This window comes from Hyla sarda, chromosome 5 (genome assembly GCF_029499605.1).
Source record: "Hyla sarda isolate aHylSar1 chromosome 5, aHylSar1.hap1, whole genome shotgun sequence".
Taxonomy (NCBI): domain Eukaryota; kingdom Metazoa; phylum Chordata; class Amphibia; order Anura; family Hylidae; genus Hyla; species Hyla sarda.
Genome location: NC_079193.1, coordinates 133,407,049 through 133,427,526, shown reverse-complemented (window position 1 = coordinate 133,427,526; position 20,478 = coordinate 133,407,049). Strand labels below are relative to the sequence as shown.

The following is a 20,478-nucleotide window of genomic DNA, read 5'->3' as shown; positions in this document are numbered from 1 at the left end:
TTCAATCCCTGGCAGAGGCTGTTAAATCGCACTGCGGGTCCACACACGCTGCTGGGAGGGGACTTGAACACGGTAGCCGACCCCCATATTAACAGGACGAGTACGCGGGCGACACCAGTGGCCCACCGTCGAAGTGATAAGGTCCTCCCCCCTCTTCTTGCCCAGACAGGTTTGAGGGACGCATGGCGGCACCTTCACCCTGATGGACGTGAATATTCACATTTCTCACATGCACACAACACCTAGTCACGCATTGACTATTTCTTAATTAGCTCCCCACTTTGCCTGAGGTTGCTTGAGACAGAGTTCCAGGAGATGGTCATTTCGGATCATTCCCCAGTGGTACTGGAGCTGCTGCCATCGTCCCCCAGGGGTTCGGACTATCTATGGCGTTTCCCTTCCTATCTAACGAAGGATGAGTCGTTTCTGGACCTGTTGGGGGGCTGGTGGCTGGAGTTCGAGTCAGATGATGCTAATCACACTGATAATCCCACCCTCTATTGGGAAACCGCTAAGGCGGTATTAAGAGGCAAAATATTGGCCTACAGCTCTTCCCTCAAACGTAAGACGCAGGAGGGCCATGCGGCTGCTAGTGCTGTGCTGGTGGAAACTTACTCGCACTTTGTTGGCTCCCCCACCCCACTTAAACTGAAATGGCAGGAGGCTCGCTCCACCTACGAACTCTGGATAGACAGAAGAGAACGAATTTACAGGTCACACTTTGAGGCAAACATGGGAACAAGTCTGGTCGTCTATTGGAGAGACTGGCAAAAGGTACATATACCCCCTCTCATATTCTGGCGTTAAGGGATTCCCAGGGACAAATTACACATAGTCCTAGCGCGATAAATACTATACTGGGTTCATATTATACTTCCCTGTACTCGGAGCCTCAGGCCAAGGACAGGGAGGGTGAGAGGTTTTTGCAGGGCCTTGCTCTTCCGTCTCTCACGGAGGAGCAACGACAAGAACTAAATGCAGTAATAACAGAGGAAGAGGTTCGGTCGGTAATTAAATCGTTGGCGAATGGAAAGGCCCCAGGCCCCGATGGTTATTCAGGAGAATTTTATAAGCCCTTAGTCAACAATATTGTCCATCCTCTAACGGCCTACTTTAATGACATCATACAGACGGGTCGTTTGTCATCGACGGCCAAACTAGCTTACATTAAAGTACTCCCGAAACAGGACAAGGACCCTTTAAATCCAGGCTCCTATCGCCCCATATCCTTGATTAATCAGGATGTTAAATTACTCACTAAGATCCTGGCAGATAGGTTAGCATGCTTCCTGCCGGCCTTGGTGGGAGACCATCAGGTGGGCTTTGTAAAGGGGAGGTCTGCAGTTACTAACATCAGAAAGGTGCTGGCGGTGCTAGATGGGACCGGGGGCCAGTCCCGGCCCGATTCCCACATTCCCCCGGCATTGTTGACTCTTGACGCGGAAAAGGCGTTCGATAATGTCCGGTGGGACTGGCTGAACCTGGTTCTAGAACGTTTTGGGATAACAGGCAGATTCAGTTCCTTTTTGTCGGGTCTATATGATGGGCTTTCAGCGAGAGTCTACACACCGGGCTTTCTTTCCGCCCCTATTCCGCTATTGAGGGGTACTAGGCAAGGATGCCCTTTGTCCCCGTTGCTATTCGATCTGGCAATCGAGCCCTTGGCGCATGCCTTGCTCAAGGGCGACATATTTAGTGGTATTAAAGTGGGGACACGGGACTTAAAACTGTCCATGTTTGCTGACGATGTCCTTCTCTACCTCAGTGAACCTGTGAGAGATGTGCCCAAAATCTTAGATTTTCTGGACACAGTTGGCCGCTTCACGGGATACAAGGTGAATGCCTCTAAGAGCATGCTCTTGCCATTGGGGAATGCTCCTCCTAGGTGGCTTCCTTCATTGGGGGAGTTGGGAGTCAAACTTTGTACGTCACATATCACATATTTGGGCATACAAATAGGGCGAACATCTGACACGTTGTACTCTCTAAACTATGCCCCGTTGTTCCGGAAAATTTCTACGGAATTGAAAAGGTGGGAAAATTTGCCACTCTCTTTTCTGGGCCGCTGCCACCTAGTGAAAATGATTAGTTTTCCGAGATTACTTTACCCACTCCAAACCCTCCCCCTATTGCTGAAACACGTGGATGTTCGTAGTCTAAATCAAGCTTTTACCCGATTCTTGTGGCAGAACAAGCGCCCGCGGATTGCCCTGCAAAAACTAATGATGGGCAAGTCTGAGGGGGGAGTCAACTTTCCGAACATTCGGGGTTATAATTTGGCATGTCTCTTCCGTCATGTTATAGACTGGTTACAAAATACTACATTTTACTCCAACCTGTTGGTGGAGGGTGCGCTGGCAGCCCCGTGGTCCCTCCCTGCACTATTACACACGGCATTTGCCAAATTACCAAGCCCTATTAAGAGCTCTGTTTTACTCAGGGACACCATTGTCACATGGAAGGAGATACGTAAGGCCTTCGGCCTTCCTTTCCTCCTTTCCAAAAGAATGCCATTTCGGGGTCATCCGGAATTTCCAAATGCTAATTCCTCCCCATGGTTGCACATCTGGAAACCAGGGGGGTGAAAACAGCGAGCAGTATAATGAATGTAGACACTCACCAGTGGCTATCCCCTACAGACATTCTACGAACCTTTAATCTCCCACCCACTCACTACCTTCATGCAAACCAGATTTATTCGTTTTGTTTGTCCAGACAGAGATCTTTCGCGGGAGGCCACCATACATCCATTAGATAACATTATTGGCCAGGAGCCGAGGAGAGCATCCATTTCAACGCTTTACTGGTCTTTCCGGGATCGCTTTCTTAAGCTGGACTCTCAAAATATCTTTAAAACATGGGAGAAATGGACAGGCGACCCTGACATACATAATACGATACTAGCGGGATGGGATAAAATACGAAAAAATGTTATTAATGAGAGGTGGCGGGAGACTTATTTCAAACTGTCGCACACAGCCTTATATGGTTTCAACATTCTCCCTTCGCCCACTTTCCCGGATAGAATCACTAGCTGCCCCAAATGTGCCTCCCCACTGACAAACCTGTACCACGGCGTATGGACTTGCCAGCATTCGGCTGACTACTGGCGAATGATTAACACTTATATATATGATCATTGGCGGGTGTCCCTTCCTTTCACTCCTCAGGCTCTATTATTTCATCAATTCAGACCTCCTGAGGGAGAGAGGATGAGAGAGGAGAGGGTTCCACGCATAATACATGTGGTTCTGTTAGTTGCACTCAGATGCCTATTTCTAAGATGGTTAGAGGCGCAGACACCCGACCTAGGCCTATTGATGACCCAAATGAAGGTTTTCATGGGAGTGGATACACTGGATGCTGAACGTCATCTTAACTCCGGCACCAAGACATTTTTCTCGAAATGGAAATCCTTTATAGTGACCCACTTCGACTCAGAGGGGATAGCTGACATAGTCAGACCTTTTCGCAACACAGTATGGTACAATGTAGAATCCCTGAAGGACACACTGGGAGCACTGAGACTACCTGATAGTTAGCCATTTCTTTGCTGACCACCTCTGTTTGTGTAGGGATGGGAGGGGGAAATTTTCGAGGGGTTACATATGCCTGTTATGATTGCGCTGACAGTAACAATCTCATGTTCGCATGTTCTTTTCTGTATTATCTTGAAATGTTAATAAAAATATATTTAAAAAAAAATAAATGAATATAAATATAAATAACATATAAGAACTTGATATAATGATAAAATTTTGTAAAAAATATTATAGTATTTTTTAAAAATCTATGTGTTTGTAAAAATATATAAGGCACACAAAGTATAAACAATTTTTTAAATTTTTTTATTATTTGTTTATATAGAAGGAAGACGGCACAAAAATTGTTAATGGTAGTGTAGTAGTAGCCAATAAAAATATAGAAATATATAAACATATCCAATAAAATATATAAATGTTACTGTTGGAGGAATCCAAAAATCTCAAGGTCTGCGTTTAGTCCAAATGGTGCCAAGGTTTGGAGATCATATATCAATTTGCTTTCCTGTCTGGACATTTTCCTAATGTGGTCCCCTACTCTCCAGTCGTTTCACCTTTTTGATTGCAGCGAAAGTAAGTCCTGCTGGGTTTCTATTGTGTTTTTCTTTAAAATGTAATGATATTGAATGATTATCGAAACCAATTCTAATATTGTGAATATGTTCCTGTATTCTTTTTTTAAGGGTCCTCTTTGTCAGTCCTATGTATTGTAGCCCACATGGACATGTAATTACGTATATTACAGACGTGCTGTCACAGGTAAGGAGTTCCATTATTTTATGCTCCAGGCCGTTGGATTTGGATATTATCTTTTCTGTTCTCTTCGGGAAATCTGTGGATCTACAATTTGCGCATTTTCCACAACGGAAAAAAACTTTCAGTTTTAACCATGTCTCTGTGGATTTTTGGGTTTCTTCAGTCACGGGTTGTTTGGTGGTTGGGGCTAATTTTAGTCCCAGGTTTGGCGCTTTTGTATATATTATCCTGGGTTTGTCTGTTAAAATTGAATTTAGAGCTTTGTCCTGTTGTAATAGATCCCAATGGCGTTTTATAATATTTTCAATTTGTTTGTGTTGATTGTTGAAAGGAGGATCATTTTTAACTCGTTCCATTGTTTTAAAATTATTCCTTGATGTAAAATATTCTTTTCTTTCTTGTTTTCTTATCCTGTCTAGAGCTTCTATCAATATTTTCTCGGGGTATTCCTTTTTCTTAAATTCTTCCGTTAATACCTTTGCCTCTTCCTCAAAATCTTCTTCATTAGTACAGTTCCTCTTCAGGTGTCTAAATTGGCCCTGGGGCACATTCAAAAGCCATTGGGGTAGATGGCAGCTGTAAACAAGATATACGAATTTCTAGCAGTAGGTTTCTTGTACGTTTGGCATTTTAGTTGTCCATTTCTTACTGTAATAAAAAGATCTAAAAATTCCACCTGCTCCGTGCTGATTTGTGGGGTAAAAAGAAGGTTAAAATTGTTGATATTAAGAGAGTCTAAAAAAATGTCCAGTTGAAGTCTTGTACCTCTCCAAATCAGTAAAATGTTGTCTATGTAACGGCGCCATAGGACCAGATCCGCGCCCAGCCTGGGATTGATGACCTGACGTTCCCAATAACCCATAAATAAATTGGCATAGCTCGGCGCAAATCTGGTCCCCATGGCCGTACCCACCGTTTGGCGGTAAAAATGTTGATTAAAAAAGAAATAATTGTGTGTTAAAATGTATTTAATGCTTTCTGTTAAAAAAAACTATTTGAGTGGGAAAAAGTTCTTCGGCCTGGGTTAAAAAATGATGCGATGCTTCTATACCCTGTTTGTGATTAATACAGGTGTATAGTGAGCTGACATCTAGGGTTCCTATGATCCAATGTTCTTGCCAGTCTGATTTCTCCAATGTGTTGATGGTATCTGTCGTGTCTCCTAAATATGATGGTATCCGTTTGACATACGGTTGTAAGAAGTGATCCACATATTTCGATAAAGTTGGACGTGATGGATTGTATCCCTGAAACTATTGGGCGTCCTGGGGGATCTGTTGGGTGTTTGTGGACCTTATGGAGACAATAAAAAAAATCGGAATTCTTTTTTCGGTGCCTAAAATAAAATAAAATTCAGTTTTGTTTAGAATTTTTTCTTGTAATGCAGCTTCACATAGAGATTTTAGTTCCTTTGTATATTGGATTGTGGGGTCTTTTGGTAGGAGTTCATATGTGTCTGAGTCTGTTAGTTGCCTATTGCATTCCTTTACATACTTTTCAGTGTCTAAAATGGCAATGCCCCCCCCCCCCCCTTGTCCGCTGGTCTGATAGTAATCTTGTTGTTGTCTTGTAGCTCTTTTATTGCCAGTATCTCCTTCTTTGTTAGATTGTTGGTTTGTTTCTTCAAGGGTTTTAGATTCCGTATTTCTTTCTCCACGCAATGTCTAAAAGCGTTGATTTCTCCTCCTACTTCTTGTAGTGGGTAGAATGTTGACTTTTTCTTCAAATTTGTGTGGATGTACTGTTCTGCTGGGGGGGGGGTCTCTCCTATCCGTTGTTTTTTTTATAAAATATTTTTTGAGAATTTTTCAATTCCTACATAAATATCGAATTTACTCATCTCCTTCGTTGGAGCATATTTCAGACCTTTGTATAATAGCTTCTGTTGGTGTGGTAATAACGTAATTTTACTTAAATTAATAATTGCTGAGTCTAATTGGGTTTGCCCTTCTTTTGATTCAACGTTTCTTCTAGTTCCAAGATTTCTGTTTCTATGTCTAACCCTCTTTTTCTGCAGTTTTTTTTGGGGTAGTGGTTGAGTTTTTCTTGTGGCCTCTTTGGTTGCATGTATACTATCGTGCTCGTAGTTTTTACTGGTTGGTGATGTATCTGTGCTACCGCAATGGTCTCCTTCTTTTTCATGGTGTTTATGGCTGGTTGGTTGGATTCGTGTGAAGATGTGGTCCTCTCTTCTTGGTGCACTGGATCAAAAGAAGAAGGGCAAACCCAATTAGACTCAGCAATTATTAATTTAAGTAAAATTACGTTATTAACACACCAACAGAAGCTATTATACAAAGGTCTGAAATATGAACCAACGAAGGAGATGAGTAAATTCGATATTTATGTAGGAATTGAAAAATGTATTAGAAATCTGAGTCTCAAAAAACTATTTTTAAAAAAAACCACCGGAGAGGAGAGACCCCCAGGAGAACAGTACATCCACACAAATTTGAAGAAAAAGTCAACATTCTACCCACTACAAGAAGTAGGAGGAGAAATCAACGCTTTTAGACATTAAAGAAATACGGAATCTAAAACCCTTGAAGAAAAAAACCAACAATCTAACAAAGAAGGAGATACTGGCAATAAAAGAGCTACAAGACAACAACAAGATTACTATCAGACCAGCGGACAAGGGGGGGGGGCATTGTCATTTTAGACACTGAAAAGTATGTAAAGGAATGCAATAGGCAACTAACAGACTCAGACACATATGAACTCCTACCAAAAGACCCCACAATCCAATATACAAAGGAATTAAAATCTCTATGTGAAGCTGCATTACAAGAAAATATTCTAAACAAAACTGAATTTGATTTTATTTTAGGCACCGAAAAAAAGAATTCCGATTTTTTTATTGTCTCCCTAAGGTCCATAAACACTCAACAGATCCCCCAGGACGCCCAATAGTTTCAGGGATACAATCCATCACGTCCAACTTATCGAAATATGTGGATCACTTCTTACAACCGTATGTCAAACGGATACCATCATATTTACGAGACACGACAGATACCATCAACACTTTGGAGAAATTAGACTGGCAAGAACATTGGATCATAGGAACCCTAGATGTCAGCTCACTATACACCTGTATTAATCACGAACAGGGTATAGAAGCATCGCATCATTTTTTAACCCAGGCCGAAGAACTTTTTCCCACTCAAATTGTTTTTTTAACAGAAAGCATTAAATACATTTTAACACACAATTATTTCTTTTTTAATCAACATTTTTACCGCCAAAAGGTGGGTACGGCCATGGGGACCAGATTTGCGCTGAGCTATGCCAATTTACTCATGGGTTATTGGGAACATCAGGTCATCAATCCCAGGCTGGTCCTATGGCGCCGGATCTGGTCCTATGGCGCCGTTACATAGACGACATTTTACTGATTTGGAGAGGTACAAGACTTCAACTGGACATTTTTTTAGACTCTCTTAATATCAACAATTTTAACCTTCTTTTTACCCCACAAATCAGCACGGAGCAGGTGGAATTTTTAGATCTTTTTATTACAGTAAGAAATGGACAACTAAAATGCCAAACGTACAAGAAACCTACTGCTAGAAATTCGTATATCTTGTTTAACAGCTGCCATCTACCCCAATGGCTTTTGAATGTGCCCCAGGGCCAATTTAGACGCCTGAAGAGGAACTGTACTAATTAAGAAGATTTTGAGGAAGAGGCAAAGGTATTAACGGAAGAATTTAAGAAAAAGGAATACCCCGAGAAAATATTGATAGAAGCTCTAGACAGGATAAGAAAACAAGAAAGAAAAGAATATTTTACATCAAGGAATAATTTTAAAACAATGGAACAAGAGTTAAAAATTATCCTCCCTTTCAACAATCAACACAAACAAATTGAAAATATTATAAAACGCCATTGGGATCTATTACAACAGGACAAAGCTCTAAATTCAATTTTAACAGACAAACCTAGGATAATATATACAAAAGCGCCAAACCTGGGACTAAAATTAGCCCCAACCACCAAACAACCCGTGACTGAAGAAACCCAAAAATCCACAGAGACATGGTTAAAACTGAAAGGTTTTTTCCGTTGTGGAAAATGCGCAAATTGTAGATCCACAGATTTCCCGAAGAAAACAGAAAAGATAATATCCAAATCCAACGGCCTGGAGCATAAAATAATGGAACTCCTTACCTGTGACAGCACGTCTGTAATACACGTAATTACATGTCCATGAGGGCTACAATACATAGGACGAACAAAGAGGACCCTTAAAAAAAGAATACAGGAACATATTCACAATATTAGAATTGGTTTCGATAATCATTCAATATCATTACATTTTAAAGAAAAACACAATAGAAACCCAGCAGGACTTACTTTCGCTGCAATTAAAAAGGTGAAACGACTGGAGAGTAGGGGACCACATTGGGAAAATGTCCAGACAGGAAAGCAAATTGATATATGATCTCCAAACCTTGGCACCATTTGGACAAAACGCAGACCTTGAGATTTTTGGATTCCTCCAACAGTAACATTTATATATTTTTATTGGATATTTTTATATATTTCTATATTTTTATATTCCTATTGACACTATTTTATTGGCTTCTACTACACTATTATTAACAATTTTTACGCCGTCTTCCTTCTATATAAACAAATAAAATTTTTTAAAAATTGTTTATACTTTGTGTGCCTTATATATTTTTACAAACACAGATTTTTTTAAAAATACTATAATATATTTTTTACACAATTTTATCATTATATCAAGTTCTTATATGTTATTTATATTTATATTCATTTTATAGTATCCATCCATTCACATATTACATCATATTTATATTATTTATTTAAATACTGTCTCTGTTGAATTATGCACTTAAACCATCCAACTGATTCTAAATTAATACAATTAGATACATACCAACACATCTCATATCCTTACATATATATTTACACATCATACATTCTCAAATAGATTTGTATCAAACCTTCTTACAATATCTTTTTATCCTTTTATGTATCCATTCACTCCATCTTCTTGGATCCATTTCTGGTTTTCCTATTGGGATGGATCCACCTCCGGACTTTCTCTGCCACATTTTCCCTTATCCCTAACTTGGATAGTATATAAGACCCAATATGGTTATCTTTTAATTTACTACTGAGGACGGACCCATGAGGTCCGAAACGCGGCTAGTCGTTCAGCAGATTAGGCCAATAGACGCTACTACAAGCACTACAGCAACCAGCTCAACCTCGAGGCAAAGACAGATACAGAGGATCATCACAGCGCGACCGTGACCTCACATGCGCTCAACACCACGAGAAGCTCATTCATAGCCACAGCCGCAGGGAGCCGCTACACCACCAGAGCGAGGACGGACAGCTTACCACTACCGGAGCAGGGAAGGACTTCGCCGAGGCACCGGAGGTATAGGGTAAGAGGTACTTAGTACCACCGCTACTCTCCCCTTACCTGCAAAATTCAGCCTTGCAGCCGCTGGAGCCTCCCAGTCTGCGTCCCACTGTGGGACTGCTCTCACACGGCCTCCTCGCTCTGCACATTACCAGCGCGGTCGCAGTACCGCGATCATATTCCCCGGCGGTTGGCTGGTGCATTGTATTTTGGGAGTCACGCCCGCAACATTTTTGACTGTTACTTTGTTTCTGCGGTCGCAGTACCGCTGCTACTTCTACACAGTGGATATTACTATATGGCTATAATATCGTCACTTGAACTGTGGTGAACTGTTACACGGTCGGAGTACCGAGATCATATATGAAACACAGTTTGATTAGTGCTTAAGTCTATGGACTCTGCTGATTATTTGCTTACTACTGTCATTTTGATTTTTACTTTTGTTTTATTGTAAATACTGGAAAGTATAAGTGCTAGGGCCCAGCACTTTTTCCTTTTTATACATTATAATAATTGTACCAATTTTTGATCTATCCAAGTTTTCTCCATTTTTTCTTTGCCTCCTCCTTTTTCTTTCTTCTCTTTTTTTCTTTTCTCTTCTCTCATTCCACTACACCTATACACCATTTAATTACAATAACCACTCCTTCAAACTGATAACTTATTTACACTACACCACCAACAACTTATCAGTTCAAATCCATCTACATTACACCACCAACAATACTTCTCTAACTCTTAAAATTAATTACTTAACACATCCATAACTACATTCATACACGTACACCATCTTTTCTTCTTAAGACCTTGAGAATCAGTCAATCTATCAGTTTTTTAAATGGGGTGATTAATGGGGTTAACATACAGGCCCCTCAATTCCACTTCAGACCTGAACTGGTCCCTGAAAGATCAGATTTTGAAATTTTCTTGAAAATCTGGAAAATTGCTGCTAAATTTATAAACCTTCCAACATTCTAAAAAACTAAAAGAATGTTTATCAAATGATGGGAACATAAAGCAGACATATTGTAGATGTGAATTAATCATTAATTTGGTGCAACATGACCATTTTGTTATACGAGCAGCAAAAAATAAAAATTGGGGGAGTTTTTCACAAAAACACTAAATAAATCAATAAAAATTTACCACCAAGGTAATGTACAATATGTCATGAAAAAACTATCGCTTTCATAAGTAAAAGTGTTCCAAAGTTATTACCAAATAAGTAGACCGCCATGCCCCCACCCATAGACTTGTATTGAGGGGGGCGGGCCGTGACGTAATGAGGGGCGGAGCCATGACGTAACGATGCTCCGGCCCCTGTATTGCCCATCATTACGTGCATAGAGAACTCGCTCTGTGCAGTAATGATAGCGCGGTGCCGCAGCGGCTATCCCGGGGCTCCCCAACAGCGGGACCGAGGCGATCTGACATCTTATCCCCTATCCTTTGGATAGGGAATAAGATGTCTAGGGGTGGAGTACCCCTTTAAGGTCAAAACAGGCTAAGGAGTAAAAGGGGTTAAATGAAAAGAGCCAGGAAAATAGATTTTCAAAGCCTTTAAATTATACCTGTTCCACAAAGACTGCATTCTGAACCATATCACCTTCTTGTAAATGTGTTAGAAAGCATTTCATATTAGGCTTAAATTCAACCAAGTTGGAAACCTACCAAAAATGAAAGAAAACTATACATCATTAATGCTCTCTACAGATGAAATACAAATGTTTGCATGAAACATGAAACAGCATATGGTGCATACTTACTAAGAAGGAAACTTAAATAGCTATGAAGTCATAATTTAAATAAAAAAATGTTTTTAAAGATTTTCTTAAAATATGCTAGTAAAACATAAAAAATGCTATACATATTAGGTATTAGAACTAGCGATGAGCGAATTTTCAGAAAAAATTTGGTTCGGTCCGAATTTATTTGCGGCAAATCTATATTAACCCCTTAAGGACTCAGGGTTTTTCCGTTTTTGCACTTTCGTTTTTTTATTCTTACCTTTTAAAAATCATAACCCTTTCAATTTTCCACCTAAAAATCCATATTATGGCTTCTTTTTTGCGTCACCAATTATAATTTGCAGTGACATTAGTCATTTTACCCAAAAATGCACGGCGAAACGGAAAAAAAAATCATTGTGCGACAAAATCGAAGAAAAAACGCCATTTTGTAAATTTTGGGGGCTTCCGTTTCTGCGCAGTGCATATTTCGGTAAAAATGACACCTTATTATTCTGTAGGTCCATACGGTTAAAATGATACCCTAATTATATAGGTTTGATTTTGTCGCACTTCTGGAAAAAATCATAACTACATGCAGGAAAATTTATACGTTTAAAAATGTAATCTTCTGACCCCTATAACTTTTTAATTTTTCCACGTACAGGGTGGTATGAGGACTCATTTTTTGCGCCGTGATCTGAAGTTTTTATCGGTATGATTTTTGTTTTGATCGGACTTTTTGATCACTTTTTATTCATTTTTTAATGGTATAAAAAGTGACCAAAATACGCTTTTTTGGACTTTGGAATTTTTTTGCGCGTACGCCATTGACCGTGCGGTTTAATTAATGATATATTTTTTATAGTTCGGACATTTACGCATGCGGCGATACCACATGTTTTTTTTTTTTTTTTACACTGTTATTTTTTTATGGGAAAAGGGGAGTGATTCAAACTTTTATTAGGGAAGGGGTTAAATGACCTTTATTAACACTTTTTTTTAACAAATTTTTTTGCAGTGTTATAGGTCCCATAGGGACCTATAACACTGCACACACTGATCTTTTACACAGATCACAGGCGTGTATTAACACGCCTGTAATCAGTGTTATCGGTGCTTGACTGCTCCTGCCTGGATCTCAGACACGGAACAGTCATTCGCCGATCGGACACCGAGGAGGCAGGTAAGGGCCCTCCCGGTGTCCGGTCAGCTGTTCGGGACGCCGCGATTTCACCGCGGCGGTCCCGAACAGCCCGACTGAGCAGCCGGGTCACTTTCACTTTAGAAGCGGCGGTCAGCTTTGACCGCCGCTTCTAAAGAGTTAATACCGCACATCGCCGCGATCGGCGATGTGTGGTATTAGCCGCGGGTCCCGGCCGTTGATGAGCGCCGGGACCGACGCGATATCGCGGGAGCCGATGCAGCGCAAACTCCTAGCGGGATACTCACCGTAACCCGCCAATGCGCATGTACCCTAAAAACACTACACTACACTAACACATAATAAAGGGTAAAACAAAACATATACACCCCCTTACACTGCCGCCCCCCCCCCCCCCAATAAAAATCAAAAACGTATTGTACAGCAGTGTTTCCAAAACGGAGCCTCCAGCTGTTGCAAAACAACAACTCCCAGCATTTCCGGACAGTCACTGACTGTAGAATACCCCTATGTCCACCCCTATGCAATCCCTAATTTAGTCCTCAAATACGCATGGCGCTCTCTCACTTCGGAGCCCTCTCGTATTTCAAGGAAACAGTTTAGTGCCACATATGGTGTGTTTCCATACTCTGGAGAAATTGCACTACAAATTTTGGGGGGGCTTTTTCTCCTTTTACCCCTTATGAAAAGGAAAAGTTGGGGTCTACACCAGCATGTTAGTGTAAAAAAAATGTTTTACACTAACATGCTGGAGTTGTCCTTTACTTTTTATTTTCACAAGAGGTAAAAGGAAATAAAGACCGCCAAAATTTGTAACACAATTTCTCCTGAGTACAGAAATACCCCATATGTGGGCATAAAATGCTCTGCGGGCACACAACAAAGCTCAGGAGTGAGAGCGCACCACGTACATTTGAAACCTAAATTGGTGATTTGCACAGGGGTGGCTGATTTTAAAGTGGTACTGACATAAACGCAAAAAAAAATAAATACCCACATGTGACCCCATTTTGGAAACTACACCCCTCATGGAACGTAACAAGGGGTATAGTGAACTTTAACACCCCACAGGTGTTTCATGAATTTTCATTAAATTTGGATGGGAAAGAAAAATTATTTCACTAAAATGCTGGTGTTAACCCAAAGTTTTCATTTTCACAAGGGAAAATAGGAAAAAAGTCCCCCAAAATTTGCAACCCCATTTCCCTTGAGTATATAAATACCCCATATGTGGATGTAAAGTGCTCTGCGGGCGAACTACAATGCTCAGAAGAAAAGGAGCGCCAGTGGAATTTTGAAGAGAAAATTTGTCCGGAATTGAAGGCCACGTGTGTTTACAAAGCCCCCATAGTGCCAGAACAATCGACCCCCCTGTCAGGCCCAAGGCCTGATTATTAAAATCCTATATGTGTATTATAAATTATAATTGTATCTATGTATTATCCAAGACATGGGTGAGAGGTCATTCAGATGGTGTATCCTTCTTGTGTATTGCATTTTATTGGGGGTCTGGCTGTTTGTTTACATCTTTTTTGAAGTCAGAGGCTCTTCTGAAGCAGCAGGATGTAAGGGGCACTCTGGTCCCATCATATAATCAACCAGATAAGAGGGCCAGGGACAGAGGTGCCCCCCTGGTGGGATCAGAGGGGAGGGGGGAATGGAGTCTCCCTCCAAAAAGGCAGATATATAATATAAAACAATGCTAGACTCAAAGTAGGGTGTTCAATGCTGTACAACAAGCTGACAAGACCATCCTAAGAACAGCACTCTCACTGAAGGACTGCTATACCATCATGCTGTAAGAACATCTTTTGTTTTCTGAACTTGCCTAGCTAAACTCTTTTATATATTTTTGTACCTGTATGTCATTTGTTTATTTTTACATATATAGCACTGTGATACCTTTTATCAGATTAAATGTTTAATTAATCAGCTCTGGTCTTTGATCTCTAAATATATGAGCTCACCTTTCTGAAGGCAGCTCTGGTGGAAACACGTTTATCTAAGGGTTAATTTGGTGACTTGCTGGGACTAGTAGTGGATACCCAGAGGTTTGGTGGCCTTAACCCTTGCACCATCACACTCTCTCTAATGTCTTGGCTGGACCGATAGGGTGTGATCGTGACACCCCCCCCCCACATGTGACCCCATTTTGTAAACTACACCCATCACGTAATGTCATAAGGCGTACAGGGAGCATTTACGCCCCACAGGTGTCTGACAGTTTTTTGGAACAGCGGTCCGTGAAAATGAAAAAGTTAATTTTTCATTTGCTCAGCCCACTGTTCCAAAAGATCTGTCAAACGCCAGTGAGGTGTAAATACTCACTGCATCTCTTATTAAATTCTGTGAGGAGTGTAGTTTCCAAAATGGGGTCACGTGGGGGGGTCCACTGTTCTGGCACCACGGGGGGCTTTGTAAACGCACTTGGCCCATGACTTCCATTCCAAACACTCAATGGCAATCCTCCTCTTCTGAGCATTGTAGTGCGCCAGCAGAGCACTTGAAGTCCACACATGGGGTATTTCCATACTCAGAAGAAATGGGGTTACAAATTTTGTGGGTAATTTTCTCCTATTACCCCTTGTAAAAATGCAAAAATTTGGTGAAAAAACAGCATTTCAGTGAAATTTTTTTTTTTTTTCCCCATTTACACATCCAACTTTAACAAAGTCATAAATAATGGTAAGGTGTTAAGGCTCACTGTACCCCTTGTTACATTCCTTGAGGGGTGTAGTTTCCAAAATGGTATGCCATGTGTTTTTTATTTTTTGCTGTTCTGGCACCATAGGGGCTTCCTAAATGCGACATGCCCCCCCCCCAAAACCATTTCAGCAAAATTTGCTGTCAAAAAGCCAAATGTGACTCCTCTTCTGAGCATTGTAGTTCGCCCGCAGAGCATTTCTCGTCCTAACATGGGGTATTTCCATACTCAGAAGAGATGGGGTTACAAATTTTAGGGGACATTTTCTCCCATTACTCTTTATAAAAATGGTAAATTTGGGGAAAAAACTGCACTTAAGTGAAATTTTTTTATCAAATTTTGGAATTTTTCACCAAGAAGAAGTATCGACAAAATTTTACCACTAACAAAGTAGAATATGTCACGTAAAAACAATCTCGGAATCAGAATGAAAGGTAAAAGCATCCCAGAGCTAATGCTTAAAGTGACAGTGGTCAGGTGTGCAAAAAACGCTCTGGTCCTACAGTGAAAATTGGCCTGGTCCTTAAGGGGTTAAAAACGGCTATTTCTGGCCTAAAGAGAGCCTCAAAAGGGGTGTGGAACATTTTGCTTTGTTTTAACACGCATATGGAGTGTGCTGGGGTAGTAAAATAAGACTGTTATTCTATATGAAATGCAGATTACAGGCATTGCTTTTAGAATCACTGCTGCAGAGTGGCACAATGACAGAGCCCGGAGATGGCATCAGTATGAGGAGACCATATAGTGGCTGAATGACACAGCGTGGAGGTATTGGCAGCATGAGGAGACCATATAGTGGCTGATTGACAAAGGATGGATGTGGCTGAAGCATGAGGAGACCACATAGTGGCTGAATGACACAGCGTGGAGGTGTTGGCAGCATGTGGAGACCATATAGCGGCTTAATGACACAGCTTGCATGTGGCTGAAGCCTGAGGAAACCACATAGTGGCTGAAAGAAACAGCGTGGATGTGTTGGCAGCATGAGGTGGACCATATAGTGGCTAAATGACACAGCGTGGATGTGGCAAAAGCATGAGGAGACCACATAGTGGCAGAATGACAGTGTGGAGTTGTTGGCAGCGTGAGGAGACCATATAGTGGCCAAATGACACAGCATGGAGGTGTTGGCAGCATGAGGAGACCATATAGTGGCTAAATGACAGCATGGAGGTGTTGGCAGCATGAGGAGACCATATAGTGGCTGAATGACACAGCTTGGATGTGGCTGAAGCATAAGGAGACCATATAGTGGCTGAATTGACACAGCGTTGAGGTGTTGGCAGCATGAGGAGACCATATAGTGGTCAAATGACACAGCGTAGAGGGGTTGGCAGCATGAGGTGACCATATAGTGGCTGAATGATACAGCGTGGAGGTGTTGGCAGCATGAGGAGACCATATAGTGGCTAAATGAAATAGCGTGGAGGAGTTGGCAGCATAAGGAGACCATATAGTAACTAAAGGACACAGCATGGAGGTGCTGGTAGCATGAGGAGACCATATAGTGGCTGAATAACACAGCGTGGAGGTGTTGGCAGCATGAGACCACCATATTGTTGCTGAATGACAGCCCAGAGCTGGCAGCAGCATGAGTAGACACTAGGGCTTCACAATCCTTATGATTAAAAGATGAATTTTGAAATGTAAATCGAATATTTATGGTAGATAGTGCTAACAAAAATATTTAGGCCCAGCAGCATCAGTAAACCATATACTGGCTGAATAACACAATCTGGAGGTGGCTGAATTATGAGGAGACCATAAAGTGGCTGAATTGCACAGCCTGGAGGTGGCTGAAGCATGAATAGACCATCTAGTGACTGAACGAGACAGCATGGAGGTGGCATCAGTATGAGGAGACCATATAGTGGCTGAATGACTGCCTGGAGTTTGTGGAAGCATAAGACGACCATATAGTGTTAGAATGGCACAGCCTGGAGTTGGCTGAAGCATGAGGAGGCAATATAGTGTCTGAATGGCACAGCCTGAAGTTGGCTGAAGAATGAGAAGAGACCATTTAGTGGCTGAATGAAACAGCCTGGAGGTGGCAGCAGCAGCATCAGGAGTCCTGAAAGTGCCCCGGTGAGTGTGGTGCTGTGGGTGGCAATACCAGTACCCGGTGACAAAGGTGGGCGAAAAAAAGGTCTGATGCGGAGGAATGTTTGTAACTGGAGAGCAGTGCCTTAAATCTTTTGGCACTATCCATATTTGTGAAGTGTTGGTGTGGCACCATGGTCAATCTACTCTGATGCATCAGACATTGGTGGTTGGAAATCGTGGCTGATCCATGCCTGATTCATCTTCACAAAGGTCAGTCTCTCCACATTTTTTGTGGACAGACGAGTTCTCCTTGGGGTAACTATGGCCCCCGCCGCACAAAACACCTTATTTTCCAGCTTTTCTAGGTCAAACTCTGCTACTTGGCGCCATAAATCAAGTTTGGCTGCCCAGAAGTCCAGTGGATCTTCAAGGTGTGTTGGCATGGGCATGTCAAGGTATGCCACCATCTGCTGGTTCAGGTCCTGCTCCAGGTCCACCTGCTGCTGTTGAGTTGCTCCACTATGCGGGTGAAGAAAGGTACTCATCAGCAACTGTAGACTCAGGCTTCTGCTGATGGAGGTGGTACTGCTCCTGTCACCCCATCCCTCCCCAGCAGCCATGGCAGTGGAAGGGGAGTGCCCCGAATCAGACCTGCGAGGGGATGGACAATGGCGCAGATAGGCATCGGCCAACTGACTACATAGGATGCCTCTGTAGTAAGTCACTTTGTCCTCCCTTTCAGTGGGTGTAAAAAAGGCCCCTATTTTGTTGCGGTAGCGAGGGTCCAATAAGGTGGAGATCCTAGGTCAGATTAGACCACCCATTTGGCAAATCCTAAACTGTGCTCCACTGTACCTCTACCACTCCTCAAGTTAAGCCCCCACAGGGCTCATGTGGCCATAAGATGTAGGCGCCACGTCTCCAGTGCCCTGACCAGCCATCGTTTCCAACACGTGTTGTAAGAAATGAAGCAGTGGAATGACGTTCATCCAGTAATTCTGGCGACTTACTAATAACGTGGCTTCCTCAAAGTGCCTGACCAAACGGCAGGCATAACGTATTAGCTGCCACTGGTTCACATTGAAATTACACAGGGGAGTACCCCTATCTGCTTGGATCATCAAGAAATTGGTGATGGCTTTTCTCTGTCCGTACAGTCAGTCCAACATATGGAGGGTGAAATTCCAATGTGTGGCAACATCACAAATCAGACTATGTTGGGTGATACCGTTCTGACGCTACAGCTCAGGAGGGTGTCCTTTGCGGTGTACGAGTGGCTGAAGTGCATGCAAAATTTCCTTCCCATTGTTAGGATGTCTTGCAAATGGAGGGAACACTTCAGGAACTGCTTCACAACGAGATTGAACATGTGTGCCATGCAGGCCACATGGCTCAGCCTTCCCAGTCACAGCGCATGCAAGATGTTCTTCCCGTTGTCAGTCACCATGGTTCCCATTTCCAGTTTTCGTGGAGTAAGCCATGCTCCGATTTCTTTACAAATTACTTTTAACAGTTAATCCTCTGTGTGACTCCGTTTGCCAAGGCAAACCATGTCAAGAACATCGTGACACTGCCGTGCCCTGCACACATGGTATGCACACAGTCGCACACAGTCACAAGACCAACGGCCTGAAAGCGTGGAGGAGGAAGCGGCGTGACCTGTCCAAGTTGGTGCTGTGGCTGTGCAGGAACCACATTCATCCAGTGAGCCATAAAGGACATGCATTGTCCCTGACCATAGTCAGTAAAGCTCCAGACGTCGGCACTGCCTTGCACTTTGGTACACACCGATAGGCTCAAGGACTGGCCCACCTTCTCTTGCACAAAATTGTGCAGGGCGGGTACTGCCTTCTTTGCAAAGAAATGACTGCTTTGCACTCTTCACCTCAGCTTGGCACAAGCCATTAGTTCTCTGAAAGGTGCAGAGTCCACCACTTGAAAAAGGGAGGGACTGCAGCACCAGCAACTTGGACAGGAGCACATTCAGCGTCTGTACCATTGGATAAGTGGGCACATACTGTTGTCTCTTGGACATGGCTTTGCCGATGGGTTGTTGGTGGAATTGGCTGACTAAAAGTAGGAGGAGCAGGAGCATCTGAAACGACAGAAGGAGGGTAGGAGACACAGCTCCCTTCGGCTGAGGTGGTGGAGCCTTGGCTGGCTGAAAGAGGGAGCGGCATGCCACTGGGTGATGCAGCAGACTGGACCACTACATCGGAGCCACGGTTACTGCTACTGCCGCCATCTCCAGGAATCCCTGTTCCACTTCCTCCTGGGAATGTAGGCTGCCACAAAGCCTGTGGTCTCCCCCGGGCACGTTTGGCTCCAGAATTTCCATTTCTGCCACCTTGCTGACTGCCAACCATGCTACCACCTTGCTGGCTCAACTGCTGCCTCACGGGCAACCTGTAACCCTCTTCTTCTGATGATGATGAAGCCCCTTCTGCACCCGGTTCCCAATTGCGATCGGCATCATCATCATCATCATCATCATCATCATCATCATCATCATCAAGTGTCTGCACGCCACTGATGTCCTCCTCAGGTTCCTCAACAGTGTCTGCTTCAGGACCCTGAACCCTGGCAACACCGCCTCCCACATCACTCTCCTCATCACTACTTGCCCGCTTAGCGGGTGAAGCGGCAGATGTCTCCTCCACTTCTTGGCTGGGCAGTAGCTGCTGACTGTCCTCTATTAGATCATCATCACTGAATAGTGGAGCTGAACCCACAGCATAAGATACTTCTTTAGGGGAGGGAACATCATAGGACAGAGGCAATGGGAGGACAGGAACAGCTCCCGGGCCATGCCAACTAAGGGTTGTGTCTGAGTAACCCACCGAATGTTAACAGGGGGTATCAGATGTCACTTGTGATGAAGTGGATGACCATGTTAACCAATCGATGACGGCAGATGGGTTGCTGGTCGAGACACGACCGCTAGCTGATATCGGGAGCTTAGGCCTCCCGCTGCCACACGCCCCTAGCCTGCTGCGACCTCTGCCTGATTAATGGTGGCCTCTGCCACTCCTCTGTGCACGTCCTGGCACTTCTCTGCCTGACATACTTTGTGCATATATGAGGGGAGTACAATACGTTTCACTACGCTTAAAAACAGTATTTGTCTGAAACAG

General features: G+C 42.8%; 1 protein-coding gene across 2 annotated transcripts in view; it reads right to left on the bottom strand.

Moving 5' to 3' along the window:
* The window catches only part of TERT (telomerase reverse transcriptase), a 146,289-nt gene that overhangs the window by 69,971 nt on the left and 55,840 nt on the right, over positions 1-20,478 (bottom strand). The window contains exon 7 of one of the 2 annotated variants that reach the window (XM_056520288.1): positions 11,277-11,372. The exons of the other annotated variant lie outside the window; for it this stretch is intronic. Coding sequence (XP_056376263.1) covers positions 11,277-11,372 — 96 coding nt within the window. The remainder of the gene's footprint in view (positions 1-11,276; positions 11,373-20,478) is intronic. 2 annotated transcript variants of the gene reach the window in all.